This window comes from Macaca mulatta, chromosome 3 (assembly GCF_049350105.2).
Source record: "Macaca mulatta isolate MMU2019108-1 chromosome 3, T2T-MMU8v2.0, whole genome shotgun sequence".
NCBI lineage: Eukaryota > Metazoa > Chordata > Mammalia > Primates > Cercopithecidae > Macaca > Macaca mulatta.
The window spans coordinates 190,578,599-190,601,711 of NC_133408.1; the positions used below are offsets into that span (position 1 = coordinate 190,578,599).

Genomic DNA, 23,113 nt, shown 5'->3' on the forward strand with positions numbered 1-23,113 from the left:
TTGAAGCCCCTAGTCCTGAAGGTTTCTGGAACAGGCTCAGGGCCAAGTGCTCACATCTCAGGTTCTGGAAGGAACACACTCAGGGCTAGGTTAATTGCCAACTAGTCCCTCTCAAGGCAGAATCACAGTTGCAGCCCCTCTGGTCCACAGAACCCTGACAGTCTCAGAGCAGGCTCAGGTACAGATCCCTTGCCTTCCTAAGTTCTTGGGCGCCCATTCAGGGCCGGGCCCCCTGCTCCATTTGTTGATGCTGGCTCCGCACAGCAAACCTGTTGACATGCACAGGTATGGGGACAACAATCTTGGGGTTTCTTACAGGCTCCCCAGAACGGCTGCTCACATTGCCAGCTTTGATGCGCTTCCACTTGGCCCGTCGATTCTGAAACCAGATCTTGACCTGCACCTCACTGAGCTTGAGGGCGTGGGCGATCTGAGAGCGCTCTGTCAAGCTCAGGTATTTCTTGCAATGAAATTCCTTCTCCAATTCCAAAAGCTGCTCACTGGTAAATGCTGTGCGGCGCCGTCGGCTTTTCCCCCCAGGAGCTGTGACCCCTGCTGCCACCGGTGCCCCCTCCTCAGCTCCAGTCCCCAGGCTTCCCTTTAGCTTCGGTTTAGGTCCCAGAAGAGCCCCTGGGCCCCCTGCAGAACTGTCCAGGAAACCGTCGTCCTCGCTGTCACCGCCTGAGCCCTCTTCCTCCTGTTCGCTGCCTGCTGGGTCTCCTGCTGGTGCCTCCAGCTTCTCCTCATCTGAGCTGTACACCTTCCCCTCTGCTGTGAGGAGCAAGAAGCCAATGGATGGGGAGGGAGAAGCAAGGAAAAGAGAGTTTGGAGGAGGCACATGGAACCATGGCCAGAAATGGGGGGTTGGGAGACAAGAGCAGGAAAAAAGAGAGCCATAGAGAGGAGAAGATAGGGGGAGACAGGAGGCAGAAGGATGGTACGTCCAGGATATGGAATGGGAAGAGGTTTAGGGAAGACAAAGAAATGGGAAGAAAGGTATTAACCAGCACAGATTTCACTACGGAAAAGTGTGGGAGGCAATAAGTGTATGGACAATGACCCCTCAACTTCCCCACCACCCCCATCTCATTCTCACCCACCACCTCCCCAGCTTTCTCGGAACCTAGAGACCAACGGCCCAGCATCGCAGTCATATACCACCCCTCCAGAGCCAGGCCTCGCAGCCTCAGGGGCCAGAATGAAGCAGTATGGGACCCAGCTTGGGATCCTTCTGGAGCCACTGTGAGGAGGAGTGAAGCAATGCAGAACTGACCTTGACAGGACAGATGGGGAGAGGAAGGCTCAGCCTTTGCTGTTCTCCTGGGAGTCCTCATCTGGTCCAGCTGATGAGAGCTGTCTCATGGCTTCTGTTCTGTCTCCTCCTCTCCCTCTTCCCTAGATCTGCAGTCCCTGAACCTCATCTCCATGGCTCCCAGCCATGCAGCACCCTCAGTGTGGCCAGATTTTTTCTCCCACTTACTTAGGCTTCCTGATCCCCTTTCAATCCTTTCCCTTGACCTTAAAATGACACCATCTCTTTCCCACCTTCCCTTTTCCCCAGCCAAGGATGCCTGAGCAACACAAACAGCTGTTTTTCTGCTCAGGTTCAGAATCCTGAGGCCCCTAAGCTTGATGTCAGCTGGGAGAACTGGAAGGAATATGGGAGGAGGAGGAAGAGGGAAAAGTACAACAGGGATAAACGAAGAGAAGGAAAGGGTAAAAAAAATTTGATTCAGTAGAATACTGATTATTTGTAATCACAAGCATATAAACATTTTAATCCACACAATTCTAAAACTTAATTCAACCATTGGTTTTAATCTTTGTATCCAATGATGTTTATATCAGAACTGCAAATATGCATTACACATGTTTTCAGTGAGTTTTACAAACTCCATTTTCTGCTCAAAGGACCAAAAAGCAGTGAAACAAGTCAAAAGACAATCAATAGGCAGAAGAACAAGAGAAAATGGATAATCTGCAAGCTGAATAGTCAGCTCCTTTCCAGAAGTGTCCACTGTGCAAAGGCAGGAGGCCTGCATAACTTATATGTAGGAATGCATCTCGCTGTATCGGCCACATATCAGATATGCCTAAGATAGGCAGACTCAGGTTGAGAATACAACTCCAAGTAAACTAAATTCAGGGCATGGGGAAATGCTTTATTAGGGAAAGAGGGTGTGTGTGTTCACAGATAGAACATCTCCTGGCAGTCAGAGCGTCCTGGTGTTCTCCTTCAGCACACCCCACCCCACCCCCTACCATGTTGCCTTTCCCCTCGCAGGTGCAGTCTACACCTAGTCTTTTTCCTCAAGAGCCACAATGACATTTTCTTTTCCTATCTTTCTTTCTTTTGAGACAGACTCTCACTCTGTCAGCAAGGCTGGAGTATAGTGCACAATCTTGGCCCACTGCAGCCTTGACCTCCCAGGCTCAAGTGATCCTCCACCCTCAGCCTCCCAAGTAGCTGGGACCACAGGCACACACCATGTCTGGTTAATTCTGTTTATTTTTTGTAGAGACAGGATCTCACTATGTTGCCCAGGCTGGTCTTGAACTTCTGGGCTCATGCAGTCCTCTAGCCCTGGCCTCCCAAAGTGCTAGGATTACAGGTGTGAGCCGCTATGCCCAGCTGACATTTTCCTTAGTGGCCAGAACTCTCAACCTTTTTCCACATCACCCATCTATATCCCAATCAACTTCATACCTCAAAGGTATTTTCATCCCTCTCCTTTTCTTTCTGGAGTGCTTCCTGTTTCTTCTAACCTTCTCAAAGTCCATGCGGCATGCCCCAGTTTGGGCTCACCCAGTCTTCCCATGCCACTCCTGTACGTTGCTTTTCACCAGCCAATGGCTTTTGTTCTTCTTTACTAGTTTTCTCAGGCTTCACTGGCACCCAGCATCAAGTCCCATCTGGATAAGTACTGTATCCTGTCTGTAGCTAATTCGCTCCTCATAATATCTCCCATCAGCCTGTTCTTTCTCCTCTATCTCATCCCTAGCCAAATCTATGTTGTCTTCTCTAAGATTCACACCCTTAGTTTCCTCCTTCATTTCATTAAGAGCTCTTCTCCCACTATTTTCCACTTCCACAGAACTCAAACTTAACATGGCCCAAACTGAACTCCAATCAGATCATTCCCCCAAACCAGCTCTTTCTCATCTTTATCCACATCATCCCCATCTCAGTTACTGGCAACTGCATCCTCCATGTGTTCAAACCTAACCTCGATGCCATCTTTTCACTCCTCTCTCTCACAACCCACATCCAGTCCACCTGCAAGCCCTGCTAGTGCTGTTGCCTTTAAAATACCCCCAGAGCAGGCGGGCACGGTCGCTCACGCTGTAATCCCAGCACTTTGGGAGGCCGAGGCAGGCAGATCATGAGGTCAGGAGATTGAGACCATCCTGGCTAACATGGTAAAACCCCGTCTCTACTAAAAATACAAAAAATTAGCCGGGCATGGTGGCGGGCGCCTGTAGTCCCAGTTATTTGGGAGGCTGAAGCAGAAGAATGGTGTGAACCTGGGAAGCAGAGCTTGTAGTAAGCCGAGATGCACCTCTGCACTCCAGCCTGGGTGACAGAGTGAGACTCTGTCTCAAAAAAAGAAAAAAAAAATACCCCAGAGCCCAATCCTTTCTCCCTATCTCCTGCTTCCAACTAGCCCATGCCACAGTTATCTCTGACCTGGTTCATTGTCATCTTCTAACTGGTTTCCCAGCTTCTGTCCTCCACACTCCACTTGGCCCATGATTCCTCTTTCTGTCTGGAATACACTACTCTTCACCTAGATCTTTGCACTAGCTTATTCCCTACCTCCTTCAGGTCTTTATCAATGACACCTTCCCTGGTCATCCTTTTAATATTCATACTCTCTGATACTCTCTATCTCCTTTCTTTGATTTATTTGTTACTTTGGTCCATGTTACCAATTTTATTCATTTATTTTACTGGCTGTCTCTTCCTAATAGACTATAGCTTCATGAAGGTAGATATTCTGAATATTTCTCATTCACTGCAATATCTTCAGTGTCTTGAACATGACCTTCACAGAGTAGACACTCAATAAGCATCTGTTAACTAAATAAAAGAAATGATTTCCAAATGCTCATGCATGTGCTCCCTGTCTCCTTTCTTTCCCTCCCTGTCCTTTCCTTTCCCAAGCCCCTCCTATGATAATCACCACAACCCCACCCCACCCAGCTCCAGTGCATAAGACATCTCCCTATGAATATTATCCTTCCCACTTTTCAGAATGCCCTCAGATCTCACATTAGCTGGAGAGGAATTCATATGCAGTAGGAATCTATAGGATCTTAAAAATCTACAGGATGCTTAAAAAAATTAATGACAATTCCATTAGTAAATCCTCTATTTTAATTTTTTAAAAACAGAGTGTGTAGTAAATAATAACAGAAAGAATAACAAAGGCTTGTACAAACTCAGCCCAATATTACAACATGTTAAACAGTGCTAAAAAGGCAGAAACTAGACTTCGAGGCTTGAAGGATGAAATCAGTTAATACAACTCCAAGCACCCAGGGGGTGTCCAATAAATCTAAATTGATGATGATTGAGATGAGGCTCCCAGGTTCCCGATATGGCAGGGCCCTCCTGAGATCATATCATCCATCCCTCTGTCTTCAGACAGATCCATAAAATCAAGCACACATGAGCCGGCCACCCTCAGTGCTGCTTTTAAAGCCATACAAGGAGCACAGGTTCACAACCTCTCTTGGTTACTTGATCCCAGTGGGATGCTGAGCGGCAGGAGCAAGAGTTTCTCTCTGAGCCTTTATAATCATGACATTGAAGACTCTGATAAGTAACTCTTGGAACGAAATGGGGTGGGACAATAGAAGAAAGCAACGAGAGGAGAAAATACAGCCACATGACTCAGAGGAGAGTCTGGGACAATGTGTAAGACCAACAAGGAGTGGGAGAGAGAAGGAAAGGCCAAGGAAGGCAGAAAGAAGACTGGGGAAAGAAAGAAGTGGGGTAGAGAAATAACAACAACAAAAAAAATGAGTCGATAAAATGAAAGGGCTGAAAAGTCTAGAGAAGGGAGAGAGAAAATACGGGAAAAATTATGGGAAAGAAAGCAAAAGGTACTTTTTCAGAAACACCTCATCTACCTTTCCCCCTAGAATACAGATACATTTGAAGCAAAGCAAAACATTTTGGCCCTGCCATTTGCTCTTGCTGCCCCAAGAGAAGCAGCACTGTAGATTGCAGTAGCCAAAGACACAGGCAGAGAAAGAATGAGCAACACAGTAATGTGATCCTTTACAATGTGGAAATTTCAAAACAGCTAACTATTTTCTCAGGAATTAGCCAAGAAATAAAAGTATTTCCTTTTATCCAATTTATAATGAATATTAATAGTAAAAAAATAAAAATTGAACATAAAAATTTGCTATTAACTAAAAATTGAAAGAAGCAAATTTTTTTTTTTTTTTTTTTTCCTGAGACAGGTTCTTGCTATGTTACCCAGACTGGAATGCAGTAGAGCAATCATAGCTCACCGCAGCCTTGAACTCCTGGTATCAAGTGATCCTCCTGCCTCAGCCTCCTGAGTAGCTGGGTCACAGGCGCACACCACCCTGGCTGGCTAATTTTTTAAATTTTTAAATTTTTATTTTTTTGCAGAGCTGGGGTTCTACTATGTTGCCCAGGCTGGTCTCAAACTCCTGGACTCAAGCAAACCTCCCACCTCGGCTTCCCAAAGTGCTGGGATTACAGGTGTGAGTCACCATGCCTGGCAAGAAGCAAATCTCGTTGATAAAACTTCTGTTTGCAAAATTTGATTTAGAATAACTGGACTTGGTGGATACAATGTTCATAAAAGTAAATTTCTGGCTGGGCATGGTGGTTCATGCCTGTAATCCCAGCACTTTGGGAGCCTGAGATGGGTGGATCACCCGAGTCAGGAGTTCACCACCAGCCTGGCCAACATGGTGAAACCCTGTCTCTACTAAAAATACAAAAATTAGTCGGGTGTGTTGGCGTGCGCCTGTGATTCCAGCTACTCATGAGGCTGAGGCAGGAGTATCGCTTGAACCCGAGAGGCGGAGACTGCAGTGAGCAGAGATGGCACCACTGCACTCCAGCCTGGGCGACAGAGTCTCTGTCTCAAAAAAAAAAAAAAAGGCCGGGCGCGGTGGCTCAAGCCTGTAATCCCAGCACTTTGGGAGGCCGAGATGGGCGGATCATGAGGTCAGGAGATCGAGACCATCCTGGCTAACACGGTGAAACCCCGTCTCTACTAAAAAATACAAAAAATTAGCCGGGCGAGGTGGCGGGCGCCTGTAGTACCAGCTACTCGGGAGGCTGAGGCAGGAGAATGGCGGGAACCCGGGAGGCGGAGCTTGCAGTGAGCTGAGATCCGGCCACCGCACTCCAGCCTGGGCAGCAGAGCAAGACTCCGTCTCAAAAAAAACAAAAAACAAAAAAACAAAAAAAAACCACACAAAGTGAATTTCCAATTGCAGACAGTATAATTGGTTGGTATGAACAAAAAACAATCAATAAAATAAGATTTAAAAATTTTGGCTGGGCGCGGTGGCTTACACCTGTAATCCCAGCACTTTGGGAGGCCGAGATGGGTGGATCACAAGATCAGGAGATCGAGATCATCCTGGCTAACACGGTGAAACCCCGTCTCTACTAAAATATAAAAAAAATTAGCCGGGCGTAGTGGCGGGCACCTGTTGTCCCAGCTACTCGGGAGGCTGAGGCAGGAGAATGGCATGAACCCAGGAGGCAGAGTTTGCAGTGAGCCGAGATGGTGCCACTGCACGCCAGCCTGGGCGACAGAGCGAGACTCCGTCTCAAAAAAAAAAATTTTTTTTACATGGAAAATTGCAAGTTGTTGGTTTGCATGAAAAAAATTTCCTATGGAAAATAATGAAATAATGGTTCTGATGAGAATACTTCAGCAAAATGAAAATTTTAAAATTGTAAACTATTTTGCTGTGCTAGGTAGGTAGGCCAAACAGACAGAAAGGTTCTGGCTTTTATGTATGAGAATGATATTATTGGTAATAAGAAGAGTATATGGAGTTTCCAGCTTGTTCCCTATGGTTGAGTCTAGTCTGTGAAAAAAGGTTTGGCCTCTGGCCAGGGGAAGTGATGGTAGGACAGACTGGTCATTAGGAAACAGAGTTCATGTGAATTCTCCTGGTGGATGCTATTATCCTAAGAACTAGAAATCACAAGGTTTGAACCTTGATTACTTGTAGAGTTCATGCCAAGGGCATTAATCTCATTCCAGAGAACAGCACCCATGCTCCAGGAGACGTGCTTGCATGGGGCATTCCCTCCAAGAGGAAGGGGAGCAGCTCCAGAGTCACAAAGAAGGCCCATCTCGGTAATGGGTCAGTTCAGGCTAGGGAAGAAATCAAGGGCCAAAGATCCATGGTAGGTGTTCTCCAGCAGAAAGAACACAATGCCTTAGACTCACTCCATCTAGGCAGGGAGGCCTGCGTTGGAGGCACCAAGGAAGAGGAGAAGCCACAGAGGGAGTGGAGAATAACTTTAGGCTCCCAGCTGCAGGAACTCATCTAGCCCCTGTGCTGTCCCTCATTCACCCTATTACTGCAGCTCCTGCTGTTATCGCTGTAGGAAATCAATTATCTTTAGTATTCTTAGAAGAGAAGCCCCTCAGTTCTGACTTCTACTTCAAAAACAACTACCCTAACACTTGCCCCAACCACTCTTAGGAAAGGTTCTCTCTTGCCCTGCCCATCTTAGGACAATGAATCTCCTCCTGATTTTCCCAGGCCAACTACTCATCTCCCTGAATCCAGTTCCAGTTTGGGTGAGGTCAAAAGGTGGGAAGAAACACAGGTCATTCCTCAAAAAAGAGACATATTTGTCATCACTCCCACTTCCAAATCCTCATTTCATCATGCCCTGTACTCTGTTCTTTTCAAAAACAGTACTTTCTTCCATTGTTTAAACCAACCAGCTCGCTCTCAGTTTATTTTTCACTCATTCTCATGAATTTCATGCTTCCGTTATGCTCCTACTCCTGCCTATAATTTTAGGTATAATTGGAAACATTCATTTTCATTTTCTCTCTCTCTCTCCACTCTTCCTATGAGTCTTTAGCATTCTTTACTCCAAATCAACACAATTTTCTTTACATCACTGTCATCCAGAACCCCTTCCAGCTTCATGACAAGTTCAGGGCAATTTCCCACCATTTTAAGCTTAGACCTCCTTTCAGGGCATACTAACATTGCCATTTCTAAGAGCACCCTTGTATGATCTTTAACTTTTCAAAAAACTTTTCACATTTATTATCTTATCTTTGAGCAACTGATTGAAGTAGAGCAGATCTAGGAGAGGTAGTAACCTTATTTTCTGGTGAAGAAATGGAGTTTCGGACAGATTAAATGGTTTTCCTAAGTCACACAGAGAGGGACAGAGTGTCAGGTCTAGAATCTTAATCTCCTAAAGTTGCAGTTAATGCTGTTTTCATTCTTTCCAGTAAAATATTTTCTCCTCCTCTCCCATTTGTAAAAGTCTTCTCCCTAGATGTCTCATTAGATAAATAACCTTCTTATCAAATCCAAGTTTAGATCTCACCCCTTTTGGTCAGACTCAGAGGCTCACACCTGTAATCCCAGCACTTCGGGAAGCCAAGATGGGCCGATCACTTGAGGCCAGGAGTTGGAGACCAGCCTGGCCAACATGGTGAAACCCTGTCTCTACTAAAAATACAAAAAAATTAGCTGGGCACATTGGCTCGTGCCTGTAATCCCAGCTACTCTGGAGGCTGAGGTGGGAGAATCACTTGAACCTGGGAGCGGAGGTTGCGGTAAGCTGACATCACATCACTGCACTCCAGCCTTGGCGACAGAGCGAGACCCTGTCTCAAGAAAAAAAAAAAAAAAGAGAGAGAAAGAAAAAGATCTCATCCCTTTTACTTACTAACACAGAGTCCTGGCCTAATTGTTAATATCTTCCCTTAACATTCTCAGAGAAGATTCTTAAAATTGTCATCAGAGAGACTTCACTCACCAAACTTCACCTGTCCTTTAACAAACTACTTTTCCTATCATTCCTGAGACAAAATTCCCACCAAATCTTTCTCCCAATCTTTTGTCCTTATTGGTTTGCATGATGTAATCTTACTAGTCAGTGCTTCCTTTATTTAAAAGTGTATTTTTGCCTAGGCACAGGGGCTCACGCCTGTAATCCTAGCACTTTGGAAGGCTGAGGCAGGTGGATCACTTGAGGTCAGGAGTTCGAGACCAGCCTTGCCAACATGGTAAAATGCTGTTTCTACTAAAACTACAAAAATTAGCCAGGCAGGGCAGTGCACGTCTGTAATCCTAGCTACTCAGGAGGCTGAGGCAGGAGAATCGCTTGAACCCAGGAGGCAGAGGTTGCAGTGAGCCGAGATCACACCACTGCACTCCAGCCTGGGTGACAGAGCAAGACTCTGTCTCAAAAAAAAAAAAAAAAAAAAAAAGGTGTATTTTCTTTTTTTTTTTTTTTTTTGAGGCGGAGTCTTCACTCTGTCGCCCAGGCTGGAGTGCAGTGGCACCATCTCGGCTCACTGCAAGCTCCGCCTCCCGGGTTCGCGCCATTCTCCTGCCTCAGCCTCCGGAGTAGCTGGGACTACAGGCGCCCGCCACCGCGCCCGGCTAATTTTTTGTATTTTAGTAGAGACGGGGTTTCACCGTGTTAGCCAGGATGGTCTCGATCTACTGACCTCGTGATCCGCCCGCCTCGGCCTCCCAAAGTGCAGGGATTACAGGCGTGAGCCACCGCGCCCGGCCAAAAAAAGGTGTATTTTCTAACTTTGAAAATAATACGGCCAAAGTAAAGAAAGTTTTGTTTTAATACCAACGCCTGTAATCCCAGCACTTTGGGAGGCTGAGGCGGGCGGATCATGAGGTCAGGAATTTAAGACCAGCCTGGCCAACACAGTGAAACCCTGTCTCTACTAAAAATACAAAAATTAGCCGGGCATGGTGGCACATGCCTGTAGTCCCAGCTACTCGGGAGGCTTGCGGTGAGCCAAGATCGCGCCACTGCACTCCAGCCTGGGCAACAGAGTGAGACTCCATCTCAAAAACAAACAAACAAAAAAAAAACATCCAATGTTCTCTAGCTTCTAGTTTACAGCTTTCTCTCTCATTCCTCGTAGAGCTCTTTCTCGTGTATGTACCAGAGCAAAGAGAAAGCCTCACTGAGGGATGGAAATTTTTCTACTATCTTCATCTCTCTCTGCCTTCTTCGTTACAGAACTCTCTTCAGAGCTTCACTGCCAGGATCTCTTTATCACTATTTAGCTAGCCAGTGGGGAAACAAAGGATTTCCTTTCAGTATTTCTTCCTAATACTGAAAGAGAGCTGAAGGCCCATTCTTTTCCTTCTTTCTGGTTGAGGCAGACATCCGTCTTGGGTTGTTTTCGTCTCCCCAGCATACCTTCCCCCTTTTGCTCAGTAGCAGTACCCACTTCCTTCAGGTACTGCTTCCCCGCTACACTACCCACTACTTGGTGGGACTGTTAACAGCATTTATCTACTTTCCTGACTAAAGGTGGGCATGTGACTTGGTTCTGACCAATTGCAACATGCTATCTCCCTGGGGCCATGGCTCAAGCTAGTGAATCAGTCATCCCAGGGTTTTATATACACTAGAATCCACTCAGGTCCTAACCTGGGATTACAAAAATTTAGAACTGCATGTGCTTGTGCCTTCTCTTACCTCTAGCTAAATTAAGGAAGCTGTCTTAAGGAGAGAATGAGTTGAAGACAGAAAGAGGAGCCAGGTTGGGAGCGAAAAAGAAAGACCTCACAACACTACCTGCATTTCTGAATCCACTCAGGTATTTTGTAGTTACAGAAAGCAATAAATCCCCATTTTAGCTGAGAGCTGAGCCACTATCACTACCAACCCGAAGAGTTCTGACTAAATACAGTGCTGTAACCAGAAGAGACAATGGTCACACGACTCCAGGGAAAGTAAGCCTCTCCACCCCACTCCCACAACTCTCCCTCCACGCTAATGTTTCCATATTACCTAAAATTATTCACAGTAATACCACGTAAGATTCCACCAGTTTGAAATTCATCTGGACTTTTAAAAATCTCAATCCACTTGAGTGTGAATTAGTGTAATCCAGTGGCTTTGATTTTAACATCAAATCGAGATGAAACATATGAGGGAATAGACATTTTTTGATAAAGCAAAAAGAAGAGTTTTTTTTTCTTTTAATGGAGAAAGGGAGGACAGGCCCCAGTGAGGCACAGTAAAGGGTTTTCAGCAGCCTTGGGATTTACAGAGTACACCAAAATGTGAGACACGGAAACCGAAAAGAGGGAGAAAGAGCCAAAGACATGTGAAATCTACCTCTATTAGCTTCAGTACAATGTTCTTTCCTGGCAGTCCCTGAATAATCAGTTCTCAGAACACAGAACTACTCTATCATCACTTGCAGAAATATTTGTCCTTTTCAGTACACAGAGTGTCACCTATCCTACACCATTCCTAGTAAAAGGATCTTTCCCAACTTAATTCCCAGGAAAGCTCCCCACGTATTTCCAAGGCAAGGACAATAAGGATAATTTCTTGAGCATCTATTACTTTCATGATGCTGCACAAATATCTATGCATTTAATCCTTAACCCTGTGAGGTAAATATTACTGTCCTTATTTCGCTGGTGAGGAAACAGATTGTAGAGGTGAGTACTTTCTATAGATTACAAAGAAAGTGCACCACCAACATTTGTACCCAGCTTGCCTGACCAAAGCCCATGCTTGTTTCTTTGCACTACACCTCATCTCTTTGTTAACATTTAATGTAAAAAAAGAGTCTGATTTTTTTTTTTTTTTTAAGACGGGTCTCACTCTGTTACCCAGGCAGGAGTGCAGTGGCATGATCTCGGTTCAGTGCAACCTCCACCTCCCAGGCTCAAGGGATCCTCTTACCTCAGCCTCCTGTGTGGCTGGGACCACAGGTGTGCATCACCACTGCTAGCTAATTTTTTGTAGAGACAGGATTTTGCCATGTTGCCCAGGCTGGTCTCGAACTCCTAGACTCAAGTGATTGGCCCACCTCAGCCTCCCAAAGTGCTGGGATTACAGCCATCAGCCACTGCACCCAGGCAGAGACTGAATTTTTGTTTTTTGAGACAAGGTCTTGCTCTGTCTGTTGTGCAGGCTGGAGTGAGGTGGTGCAATCACATCTCACTACAGCCTCAAGCCTCAACCTCTCAGGTTCCAGCAGTCCTCCTATCTCAGCCTTCTGAGTAGCTGGGACTAGAGATACATACCACCATACCTGGCAAATTTCTTTTGGTAGAGACAAGGTCTCACTATGTTACCCAGGCTGATCTCAAACTCTTGGACTCAAGTGATCCACCTCGGCCTCCAAAAGAGCTGAGATTACAGGTATGAGCCACCACTCTGGGACGAGATTGAATTCTAATGTCAGCCTATCATTAATATTGTTCCAGATATAGAAACAATATAGAAGGCTAGGAACCAATTTTACGACACAGCTTCTCTTTTTTTCCACTGCTTCCTTCCTCACCAGTTAAAGTTGGTCCCAACTGATCCCCACTCTATTTGGCCTATACAAATTCTACCATCTTTATCAAATGTTTCTCTCTCTCATTTAATGTGACAGCTATACACAGTCATAGCTCAGGTATGCCCTCCCCAATCCCAGAAGACAAGCCTTTTCCACCTAAAGACCAGCCCTGATCTCACCTCAAGATGCATGTATCTTACCTTGCTACCTCCTTATCCTCCATGACTACAACTCACCACCAAAAAGTGTAGAGTTTCCTCAGGCCCTTTGCTCAGGATGCCTTTCTTTTTTAAAAGAAACAATTCATTAATAAAGATATCCTTATAGATAAAAACAGAATTGTAGAGCTGGAAGGAATCTTAGAGATCACCTAATTCAAACCCCTAATTTTACTGATGAGGAAGCTAAGACACTTCCTTTGCTTAGGCTAATCAGTTTATGTACTTGTAGTGTCCACACATAATTCATAGAATAGTTATTCATTGCAGCACAAAGCACTTCTTACCTTCACACTCAGGTTAATTACATCTCCTTCCCTCAATGAAGACACCTCTGCATTACTTCTCTTCCCACTGTCCCCACTACAGAGTTCTGTTTTCTCCATTACTTCTATTATAATACCATCTTCTCCATAATTCAGTCAAGACAGCTGCCTCCCACTACCCCCAGTCAGAAGTATTTTCCTCTTCCTCCCAGTCCTCATATTTTGAATAGTGCCTTTTGCTTATAACCCTCATCTGAGTTCCTATAGCCCCTCTACTTCTAATACAAATTCTTTTCATCACATAAGGATCATTGCTTTCCCTTCTATAATGGCCAGTGAAGACACTGCTTGCGGCACCTGTCTCTTTCTACTACACCTTAATTCAACTTGTGTGGGCCACTCCTCTATAGCACCAAATGCAAGCGTCTCTTCTCCCTATCACCCTTTCTCTCAATTAGTCCTAGCACATCAACATTTCACCCACATTACTCTAAGCTGATAACTTTCTCCCAACAAGATCAGACTTCCAATAAAAATTTCCCGCTTCTTTTTTACTACTCCTAATCCAGACCTTTTGTTGGCTATGAGCACTACCTTGCATAGAGAGCTCTGTCCTTTTCACTGCTTCAGATACAAAGTTTCTTTCCTACCCCAGCACAGGGCATTTCCCCATTCCCTCTAAATAAATGTTCCTTCTTCCCACCAAATTCTTTCCTTCTCATCATTCCTGTTTAAATCTCTCTCTTTTTGTACATCTACTCAATTACTTCTCTCTTTTCTATTTCCTAATTCCAAATCAGTTTCTTTTTTCCCATTACTTTTCTTTTCCTATTACTTCCCAGGCAGAATTCTTGCTTCCTGTTGTAACATTTCTCTCAATGCAAAGCACTTTGCTCACAATGCATGTTCTTCCTTCTTTCCAATTAAAATATTTCCCCCATTATACCAAATATTGCCTCTCTGCATTATTCCCAGTACAGTCTACTCACGCCCGCCACTCCAAGTGTAAGAATCCTCCTAATCATCTGTTATATATATCTCCATATTTACATGTGCCACCTTAGAGACTCTTTTTCTCTCTGCCAACCCCCTGAAGGGTTACTTTCACTATGGCACAGGGCATCTCAGACTCTGATTCTAATCCTCCTAATAAAATTTTCCTGTTGTCACTCCTGAGGTCTATCTCTGATCCAGGGGGTTTTTCACCCTTTTGTGCCCTTAAGTCCTTTGTCAGTCTGGTAAAGCCTATGAACACTTTCTAGAATAATGCTTTTAGATGTACAACATAAAACACATAGTATTACATTTGAAGCCAAGTATATTAAAATATAGTTTAAAACAGAATTTGTGATATAATCATGTTTCTTTATTCATTAAACAAGGTTCCTCCAAAGACTGTAAATTTATATCAAACTATCTGTGATTTCTTTCAGTGACAAAAACATTATGCACTGCTGAAACAACTATGATTTTTGGCCTATATTCATGACTGAAGTGATAAAAAATAAAGGTATAAATTTTCTCCCACCCATAGCCAACAGATTCCCTGATGAAAGGTCTGTGGAGTCCAGGTTGAGAGCTCTACTTTAAACACTTGAGGCCTAGAGAATTGAAAGGAACATTAAAAATCATCTGAACCAAAACTTTTGGCCCAGCTGAGGAAACCAAAGCCTAGAGAAGTCACATGACTTTGAATCTCCCACTATGTCTCAAATATACCAAGTCTGTAATAGACACACAATAAATGTTCCCTGAATTGAACTAAGTGACTTGTCAAAATTATACAACTAATGAGTGACAAAGGTGAGAATTGAACCCATGTGTCACAACTCTTAAACAAATGTTCCATCAATCACATCAAGTTAATGCAGTATTTGCCTTTCTATAAGTGTCAATGTAGCAATCACTCTCACTGTATGCTCAAAAGTTCTAGGAAAACATACTCCGGATCTCCATCACTTCCCCCAAAAATCTCCCTCTTGTTTCCAACAACATAATTCTCTAATTCCACGTCATACTATCATTTTCTGTTTTCCTCTCATAAGTAAATACCATATCTTGACAATCATAGGGGATACCTATTCAGAAATTAATTGATGGTCATCCAAATGTTCCCTAGCTACCATCAGGTGCTTAGCTTACAGTAATCAGCACTTGAATACTAGGCTCCTACGAAGTCTCCCTGGTCTCCTTGTATGATTTCAATTATTATTGCCAACCTCTATTCAGAAATTAGCAAACCTTTTTATGCTTAGTTTAAAAAAACAATGTTTACTACATCAACATGTCTCAAGTTTGTCCCATTATATTCCCATATCTTCTATATAACCTTAAACTACAAATGTTTTCTTCACCATGCCCAGTACTGGTATTAATTTTCATGTCAATCTCTCACTACATTTTTGTCATCCATTTAACAAATATATATGGAGTAGCTACCATTCCTCACTTCCTAAGCTTTTGCATTCAGGCAATCCAATCTTTTTTTTTCCCCTGAGTGAATAATAGCTCTAGACACCACCAACTCAAAGTTTTCTTTTGCCTTTTTTTTTTTTTTTTTTTTTTGAGACGGAGTTTTGCTCTTGTTGCCTTCTGGGCTGGAGTGCAATGGTGCAATCTCGGCTCACTGCAACATCCGCCTCCTTGGTTCAAGCAATTCTCCTGCCTCAGCCTCCTGAGTAGCTGGGACCACAGGCATGCGCCACCATGCCCAGCTAATTTTGTATTTTTAGTAGAGACGGGGTTTCTCCATGTTGGTCAGGCCGGTCTCAAACTCCCAACCTCAGGTGATCCGCTCATCTTGGCCTCCCAAAGTGGTGGGATTACAGGCGAGAGCCACTGCGCCTGGCTTTCTGCATTTCTCCACATTCACAGCTCTTTTCATCATTTCCCCAGCACATAGCATCCTTTTCACCCATTGTTGCTGTGATGCATATCTGCACCACATCTTGCACACAGCAAGTTAGCTTTGATTACTCTCAGGCAGAGCTCACACAACTTTCAGACACACGAGATCATCTCTGCCCATCCCACCTAAGACAGAATTCTGTTCTCTCTTGTCATTTAGAGCTTCCTGCTCTCTTCTCTCCATTATTCCTAAAACACTGAGGACCCATTATCCAATTCAAAGCTCCTTTTCTTCCATCACTTTCACATAACTCTGTTCTTAAAACTCTCTAGATCCGTCATGTTGAATACGGTCACCACTGTTCATCTGTGGCTACTGACCAACTGAAACGTGGGTAGTCCAAATGGAGATGTGCTGGAAGTCTAAAATAACACTGGATTTTGGAGGCTTAATATGAAAAGAGGATATAAAATTATCTCATTAAAAATATTAATATTGATTAATGTTGAAATAATATTTTGGACATCTTGAGTTAAATAATTAAAATTAATTTTACCTATTTTTATCTTTTTAATGTGGCTAATAAAAATTTTTTAATGCCATATATGGCTTGCATATGGCCAGCACTACTTTGGGCTCTTCTATTGAGTCATACTTTAATCTTTCCTAACAGTTCAGAATTCTCTTTATCGCTCTTACTAAAGACATTATCTCAATTTTCCCCACTGCTTCCCACATTCCAAACTTGGGATTCTTTTCAATCTACCATTTTCAATAACTTTCTACCCAATTACTTCTATATATCGTATTTCTTTTCATCTGCTAATATAGCTTAGCTTCTACTCCTGCAATCAAATCATAACAAAGTTCCTTTTATCCTTCCTCACGTCTAGTAGAGAATGGTACCTGTCTTAACTCTCAACAAATTTAAAAAAATACTCCCTTTAATTCCCAAAGAAAATACTAATCATTCTCCAAACTGGCCTATCTATACTATGATTTTATTTAAACGGGCTAGTAGTTGTAAAACACTAAAGAAATGTAAAATAATCATTTCAGACCATTGTCACTCATTCACACAAGGAAAACAATTTCTCCTCTTTCTAAAGATTGCATTATTTCTCCAAACTCTTCTAATGTTGAGGTTTCAATCCCATTATTCACAGCAGAGAGCTCTGTCATTTCACTCCAAATACTTTAATACAATTCCCAAAACAGAGTATTTGTTTTCCAACCATTTTTAGCCTGGGTCATGTGTCATCAGTCCCCCAATCGATTTTATGTCTCTCATTTCTGGAATTGCATTTTCTTTTCTCAATGATTTCAGGAAAAACTCAAGATTGGGAAGGTGGATATGAATGACTTGGCCAGGAAGAGTTGGAAGCATGTTTACTGAGAGTGACAGAAGCAGCAGTCACAGATAGGAACTCTCATTCCTCATGCTCTTTGAATGTTTCTTCTGAAGTCTCTGCTCCTTACTACTATGTCCCAGCCTCCCCACTATAAACCCTTTATCTCCTTCCAGCATGAGTGATTACCTTTATTCCAGCACTTTTTCAAAATTCTTCCTCTGTTTAAGTTCTCCTTTCCATCATTCTTGGCAAAAAGATTCCTTGCCTTTACTCCACGAACAACACAAATTTCCCTTTTTTTTTCTTTCAACGTTTTCCTCAGATGTTGAAGCTCTGTCATCATTTTATATAAGTTCCAGTTTCCCATCACTCTCAGTATTAAAAACCCTTTAAAGAAAATTACTTCTAGTGTTGAAACTTTTCCTTATTCCCCTAGTATTTTTATTTAATTACCCCCAAATCCTTTCATGATAGAACTCTTACACACACACACTCACTCACACTTGTGGTCCAGTAATACAGTTCACTTTTCATTTGGCCCAGTCCATAGTCCCTTTTCCAGCAGAGAACCCTCTCCTTCTTCATGTTCTCTTTGTATATTCCCAGTATACAACTCTTCCCCCGGTCCTTTCCTCTATTTTTGTTTCATCAATATTTCTCTTCTGTTTTTTCTCTGCTTATTCCTCTCTTTCTCAATGTCTGTTTTTATAGCCAATATACTATATGATCCAGAAAAAAAGCCGCCATTATACATATAGGTCGAAATAAGAACTGAGCAGACCTGAAAGGGTGGGACGAATTGCTTGTTGTCCTGGTTTGGGCATATTCCCCTATGTCCCCACCACCAAGAGATCCCCTCTCCATCCTCTCTCTTCAGCTCATCTCTTTCTATATGTGTCTGGTTACACCTTCAGGCCCTAGCTCCTCCAAAGCCATCTCTTTGATGGCCTGCCTTGCTCTCTTTTCTGCCTTAGGACCATCCTATTCTGACAATCATACTAATCTTTTTTTTCTTAAGATCATTATGCTGACTTCCAGGCTCCCACCCTGGGCCCTTTTATCTTGTGGACATTTTTTTCCACCTTCCAGTTGCTGCTCTATCTTTTCCTTATGATCCCCCTTAGAGGATGCTATTCTGACTTCAGTTACTGGGTCTTCCTGATCCAACCAGGTACAAAAAAGAAAACAACAGCTGAATCCCCAAAAAGCAAAATGCCAGGGCAAAAGGAGAAAAGAATAGGAAGACAGGCCCTATGGTAGCTCTTGGGGTCTGAAAGAGTGATTAACCCTTTGGACAATGTCAGAAAGGGCCCAAAAACTGATAATCAAGAATTACCTCTGCTGGCAAAGGACAAAAGGACTCTTGCATTCCCTTCTTGTCTCTGTTCAAGTCAGCCCCCAGACCTACTGGGGTCATTTCCACCTCTAAGCTGGATGCAATGAATGGTTGAGCAGAAACGGTTCCATTCTGATGCTAAAGATGTTGAAGCATCAGAGTCCCCACACTTGCAAGTGGTCCCTATTTTTCTTAAATAGGGCCCAGTAAATTGTATAAGCTTTTGAACTCAGAACACCTGAATCTATCTAGCCAGAAGAAAGCTTATCTGGCTTCTAGGAATTAAGGACCAATAGAGAGGTCAGGAGGGCTCTAATTGAATTGACTCTAAACAAGGTTCAGTTTAATACACCCTGCCTCTATGGAGAGGCACCATTCATGGAGGGTCCAGGGCCCTTGAATTATCTGTCGGCTGAATCTTAGCTGGGTTCTGCACCCTAGATCTTTGGGCCACACCCAACTCAGCCCATCCTGTAGCCTCTCTCTTGGTCTCCTAGTCAGCACTTGTCCAGCGTGTGCTAGGCCTCCCGTAGCTAGTGTTCTCTTTGGTCCTCTACTCAGTTCTTCAAGGCTTAGCTCTGAATCTGCCAATTCATAAGTCAGGGCTTTAAGACCCCCGTCCCCCCCCCGCCCCCCCACCCCCACACATTTTGCCCCTGCATCCACAGACCCTATTCCTATCCTTTGAGCCTTTAGGGTCAGTATGATCTCCTTAGAAGCCAGAACGTGCCTGAACTGACAGCTGCTCCAACATACCCCCATCTTGGTGCCCCCGGAAATCCCATCCTTGTAGCTTGTCTACCCCTGGCAGAGGAGACAAAAAAAAAAAATGAAGGAATTCTGAAAAGGAGCCAGGGCCAAGGCTTGATGGCTAGGATGCTGAGGGAAAGGCACTAATGTGAAGGGAGCACTGGAAAGTCTTTGGTTAGCCTTCAGGGCTGTGGGGACAGAGCAGGGCGGGGATTCTGGGATCTAAAGAAGCTGTATTTGGAACTGAATTAGAGTCAGAACCTGCGCGCGATCTAAAGGTATGGGACTTCCAGGTTCCAGGCAGGTGCCGAGGTTCCGAGCAGGTTCCTGTCTGGAATTTCCAGGTGAACCGGCCTCCCGCCCGCCCTGGTCGGCCCTAGCACTTACCGGGCAGACTTGGAAAAGTCTCTGAGAAGTGCGGAGGCGGAGGCGGTGGGGGCTCTGCCACTTTCTCGCGGGCCGGCAGCAGCTCATCGGCTTCCAGTCCACCCTCTGGGCGTCGGCCGCCTGGTTCAGGGTTGTTTCGGGCGGCAGTGGCGGCGGCGGCAGCGGCGGCAGCGAGCTCTGGGGGTCCGTAGAAAGCGTCGGGCGGCTCCGCGAAGCTGGGCAGCGCGGTGGTCAGCGCCACCATCGAGGGCACAGCCTGACCCAGCCCCGCGCAGAAGGTGTTGGTAAGGCGGCCGGCGAAGGAGGCTAGCGGGGCGAGGGGCGGGAGACCAGCGGGCAGCGGCGCGGGGGCCAGTGCCTGCGGTAGGACGAGCGGCCGATAGGGCATGAACATGGGGTAGCCGGTGTACAGCAAGTGGCCGGAGCGCGGCGGCGGCGGCCCGATCAGGGAGTCGATGGAGAAGGCAGTGCCCGGGCCCCCGCCGCCGCCCCCGCCGTTGCCCCCGGGGGCACCACCGCCTCCGGCCCGCTGCATCTTGCTCGGAGCTGCGGCCGCCCCGGGGCGCTCCCCTCCGGGCGCCTCCTTGCGCCCCGCGGCTCGGGCGCCCCGCGCGGACACGCAGGGCTCGCTCCCTGGCTCCCGGGCCGAGCTGGCGGCGGGGCGCGGGATCGGCGCAGTGTGGCTCCGGCGCCGCGCACCCTCTCTCTCATAAGGAGGGAGGGGGCGGGCGAGCGGGCGGGCTGGGGGTGTCGCCCTCCGGACTCATCCATCTTCCTCAAATTACGCTTCACTTCCTCCCTCCGCCCGCCGCCGCCGCGCCCAGCTCCCGCTCCCTCCGCAGTACCCGTTCCCAGCGGCCTGGCCGGCCGGCCCGGGACCCCCACCCGCCCCCCGCGGCCCAACCAACTATTATTAATGGAGATTGATGAGGCCGGACACGCCGCTTTGTGAAAGTTTGCGGCCGACGAGAAGGCGGCGGCAGCTGCTGGGCCGGTCCCCTTCCCTCCACCCAGTCCACCCCCAACTCAGCCCACCCGGCCCGAGCTCGGCCCGGCTCGGAGGGCAAGCGAGAGGTGGCCCAGGCTCCGACGGGGCAGCGGGGCCAAGCGTGGATGGGACACCGGGCGGCAGGCGGAGAGGGCGCACCAGCAGGGACAGGCAGCGGCGCCGGACCACAGCGCCCCTCTGCTCCAGGCCGCGGCCCTCCGTCGGGCCGCGAGTCATTCCCCGGCGTGCCTCCCAGCTCCGACACCCCTCCCCCGCCCGTGGAGCGGACGTTGTGGCGGTCCCCAGAGCAAGCCCGGGGGCGACTGGCAGGACAGCACGGCCGCCGCCCCCTCCAGCGAGAGCGCGGGGCTGAGGGAGGCGAGGCGGGGCCGACAGGGGGCGCGCTGCGCCCGCCCGGTACTATGGCTTAGCGCTACTCTTATGGGGCCCCTTTCCTCCTGTCTGCCCCATTGGCACTCTGGCCTCTGGTCTCTATTCTCTTGGCATTGGCTCTTCACCTTCTTCCTCATTCCCTCCTCCTCCTCCATCTCCAACTTCCCCTAGTCCCTTTCTCTTGCCTCTGGGTAATTTCCTTGAGTGCCCACACTATGCCAAGTACTTACCATTCCTCTGACCTTTTCCCTCCATCTTTCTCCCATCCTTTACATTCTTTTTCTTCCTCCCACTCCTCTTCCCTTTCCCGTCCTCGTTTCTATTCCTATTCCTCTCTGATTATTTCTTTCCCATCTCTTACTCCTTATCCCAGTCTCTGTTACTCGATTTTTCTCATTTCTCTCCTTTATCTGTATCTCTTGTCTGTCTGTCTATCTCTTGTCTCCCTCCCTCGCTCTCTCTCCCTCTCTTCTGCTATTAATTTTCCCTGATTGGCTCCCCAGCTCCAGCGCCGCTGATGAGCCCTATTCATTCCTGGGCCTGACACTCCCGACCTGCCCTGGCTGATTGCTGGGGGCTGGCCCCAGGAGCGCTGATGAGCCCCAAGGGTCAGTAGCGCTAATTATCCGCTAATTGCAGATGACTCTCACCTCCCCCCTTCTGAGACACAGAAATGGTGGCGCCTTTTACCGTCCTCCTCCTCCTCCCAATTCCGAGCGGTAGAGTTGTCAATCTAGAGGCAAAAGTCACAGACACTTTGACTTGATAGCCACCTCAGGTTAGTGGGCAAGAGACAAGACAGGCAAGTCAACAGAAGAGTGACCCAAGCTTCAGGACACAGGGCAAGGCTGGCCAGCTACAGTGAGTGTCATCTGGTCACAAGGAAATTGTTATTCAGGTAAGGCTAGGTAGAGCCAAGCTGGTTAAAATTAATATTAAAATTAATAACAGCAAAGCCAGGCAAGTTTAGGAAGATGCAGTCTAGATAGGGGAAGTGATTTGGCTCCAGGGAGGACAAAAACCTACACAAATTCCAGGATTGCCCGGCCAAGACAGAGCAGGGCAGGAGGGAACTCTGGGTCTCAGTGACATTTGTTCCAAATTAGGAGTGTTGTGTTAGCCTAGTGAACACTGTTAATGTCAGGCTGATGTATTTAAATCAGTACCTTCAAAGACACTGTCACCAGGGTGGACTGAGGAGGGGGGCAGGACTCAAGAAAGGATTTTTTTGGTTATGCCTTAACTGACAATTCATCAGAGAGATGAACAGAGAAGAATGTCATTTCCATGCAGTCTTGATCTACCTTGGGCTCCACATTCAGCCAGTGCAGTTTCTAAGAAACAAGTCTGGTGGTAAGATGTCGCAATGGAGAAAGAAGAGGTGCCTTAGCTTAACTCCAACTCACTACTAAAGGACTTGTCTAAAGATACTCTTCGGAACACCCCTTTGCTAAATTAACCAAGCACTTTCCCAGACCAACATGGAAGACCAAGCTTCAAAAGTATATTGTATTTTTAAAGTGAGAGGGCTTATCGGTGGTGGATACATAACAGAGGCTTATTGACTTGACAAATTATTGAGGCAACTTTGGGCTACAAAACTGAAATTAAACCTGTATGAGCAGTTACAGGATCAGTCAAGTAAGGCATGAAGGAAGAGCCATTTTTAAAAGTAATTGCATTCATTTATTGCATAGGTAATAAAATCACATAGTACCAAATTCCAAAAGCTCAAAAAGATATATATTGAAACATCACTCTTCTACCAGTCCCTTCAATAAAAGGACACTTTAAGAAGCCTGTCACATTCTGGTATGTCAAGGACTCAAGGTTAAAAGACACTCTGATTGTATTAGCCAATCATGGTGGCACACACTTGTAGCTCCAGCTACTTGGGAGGCAGAGGCAGGAGGATTGCTTGAGCCCAAGAGTTGGAGGTTAGAGTGAGTCATAATTGCACCATGTACTCCAGATTGGGTGACAGAGGGAGACCTCTAAAAAATGTTTTAAAGACCCTCTGG

The 23,113-nt window shown here is 45.9% G+C and overlaps 1 protein-coding gene across 1 annotated transcript; it reads right to left on the minus strand.

The window, feature by feature from the left end:
- Positions 1-92: 92 nt before the first annotated feature.
- GBX1 (gastrulation brain homeobox 1) lies at positions 93-20,246 on the minus strand. Its single transcript, XM_015135300.3, has 2 exons — positions 19,712-20,246; positions 93-771 (listed from the first exon to the last, which is right to left on the minus strand). The coding sequence occupies exons 1-2, from the start codon at positions 20,244-20,246 to the stop codon at positions 218-220; spliced, it is 1,089 nt and encodes a 362-aa protein (XP_014990786.1). The 3' UTR covers positions 93-217.
- Between the last annotated feature and the right edge of the window lie 2,867 nt (positions 20,247-23,113).

What these genes read in the sequence shown, in the direction of transcription:
- GBX1 (XM_015135300.3), bottom strand. Translation starts at nt 20,246, where the DNA reads ATGCAGCGGGCCGGAGGCGGTGGTGCCCCCGGGGGCAACGGCGGGGGC. An exon ending in GACTTTTCCAAGTCTGCCCG is followed by an intron (nt 772 to 19,711) that starts GTAAGTGCTAGG and finishes TGCTCCTCACAG; the next exon opens with CAGAGGGGAAGGTGTACAGC.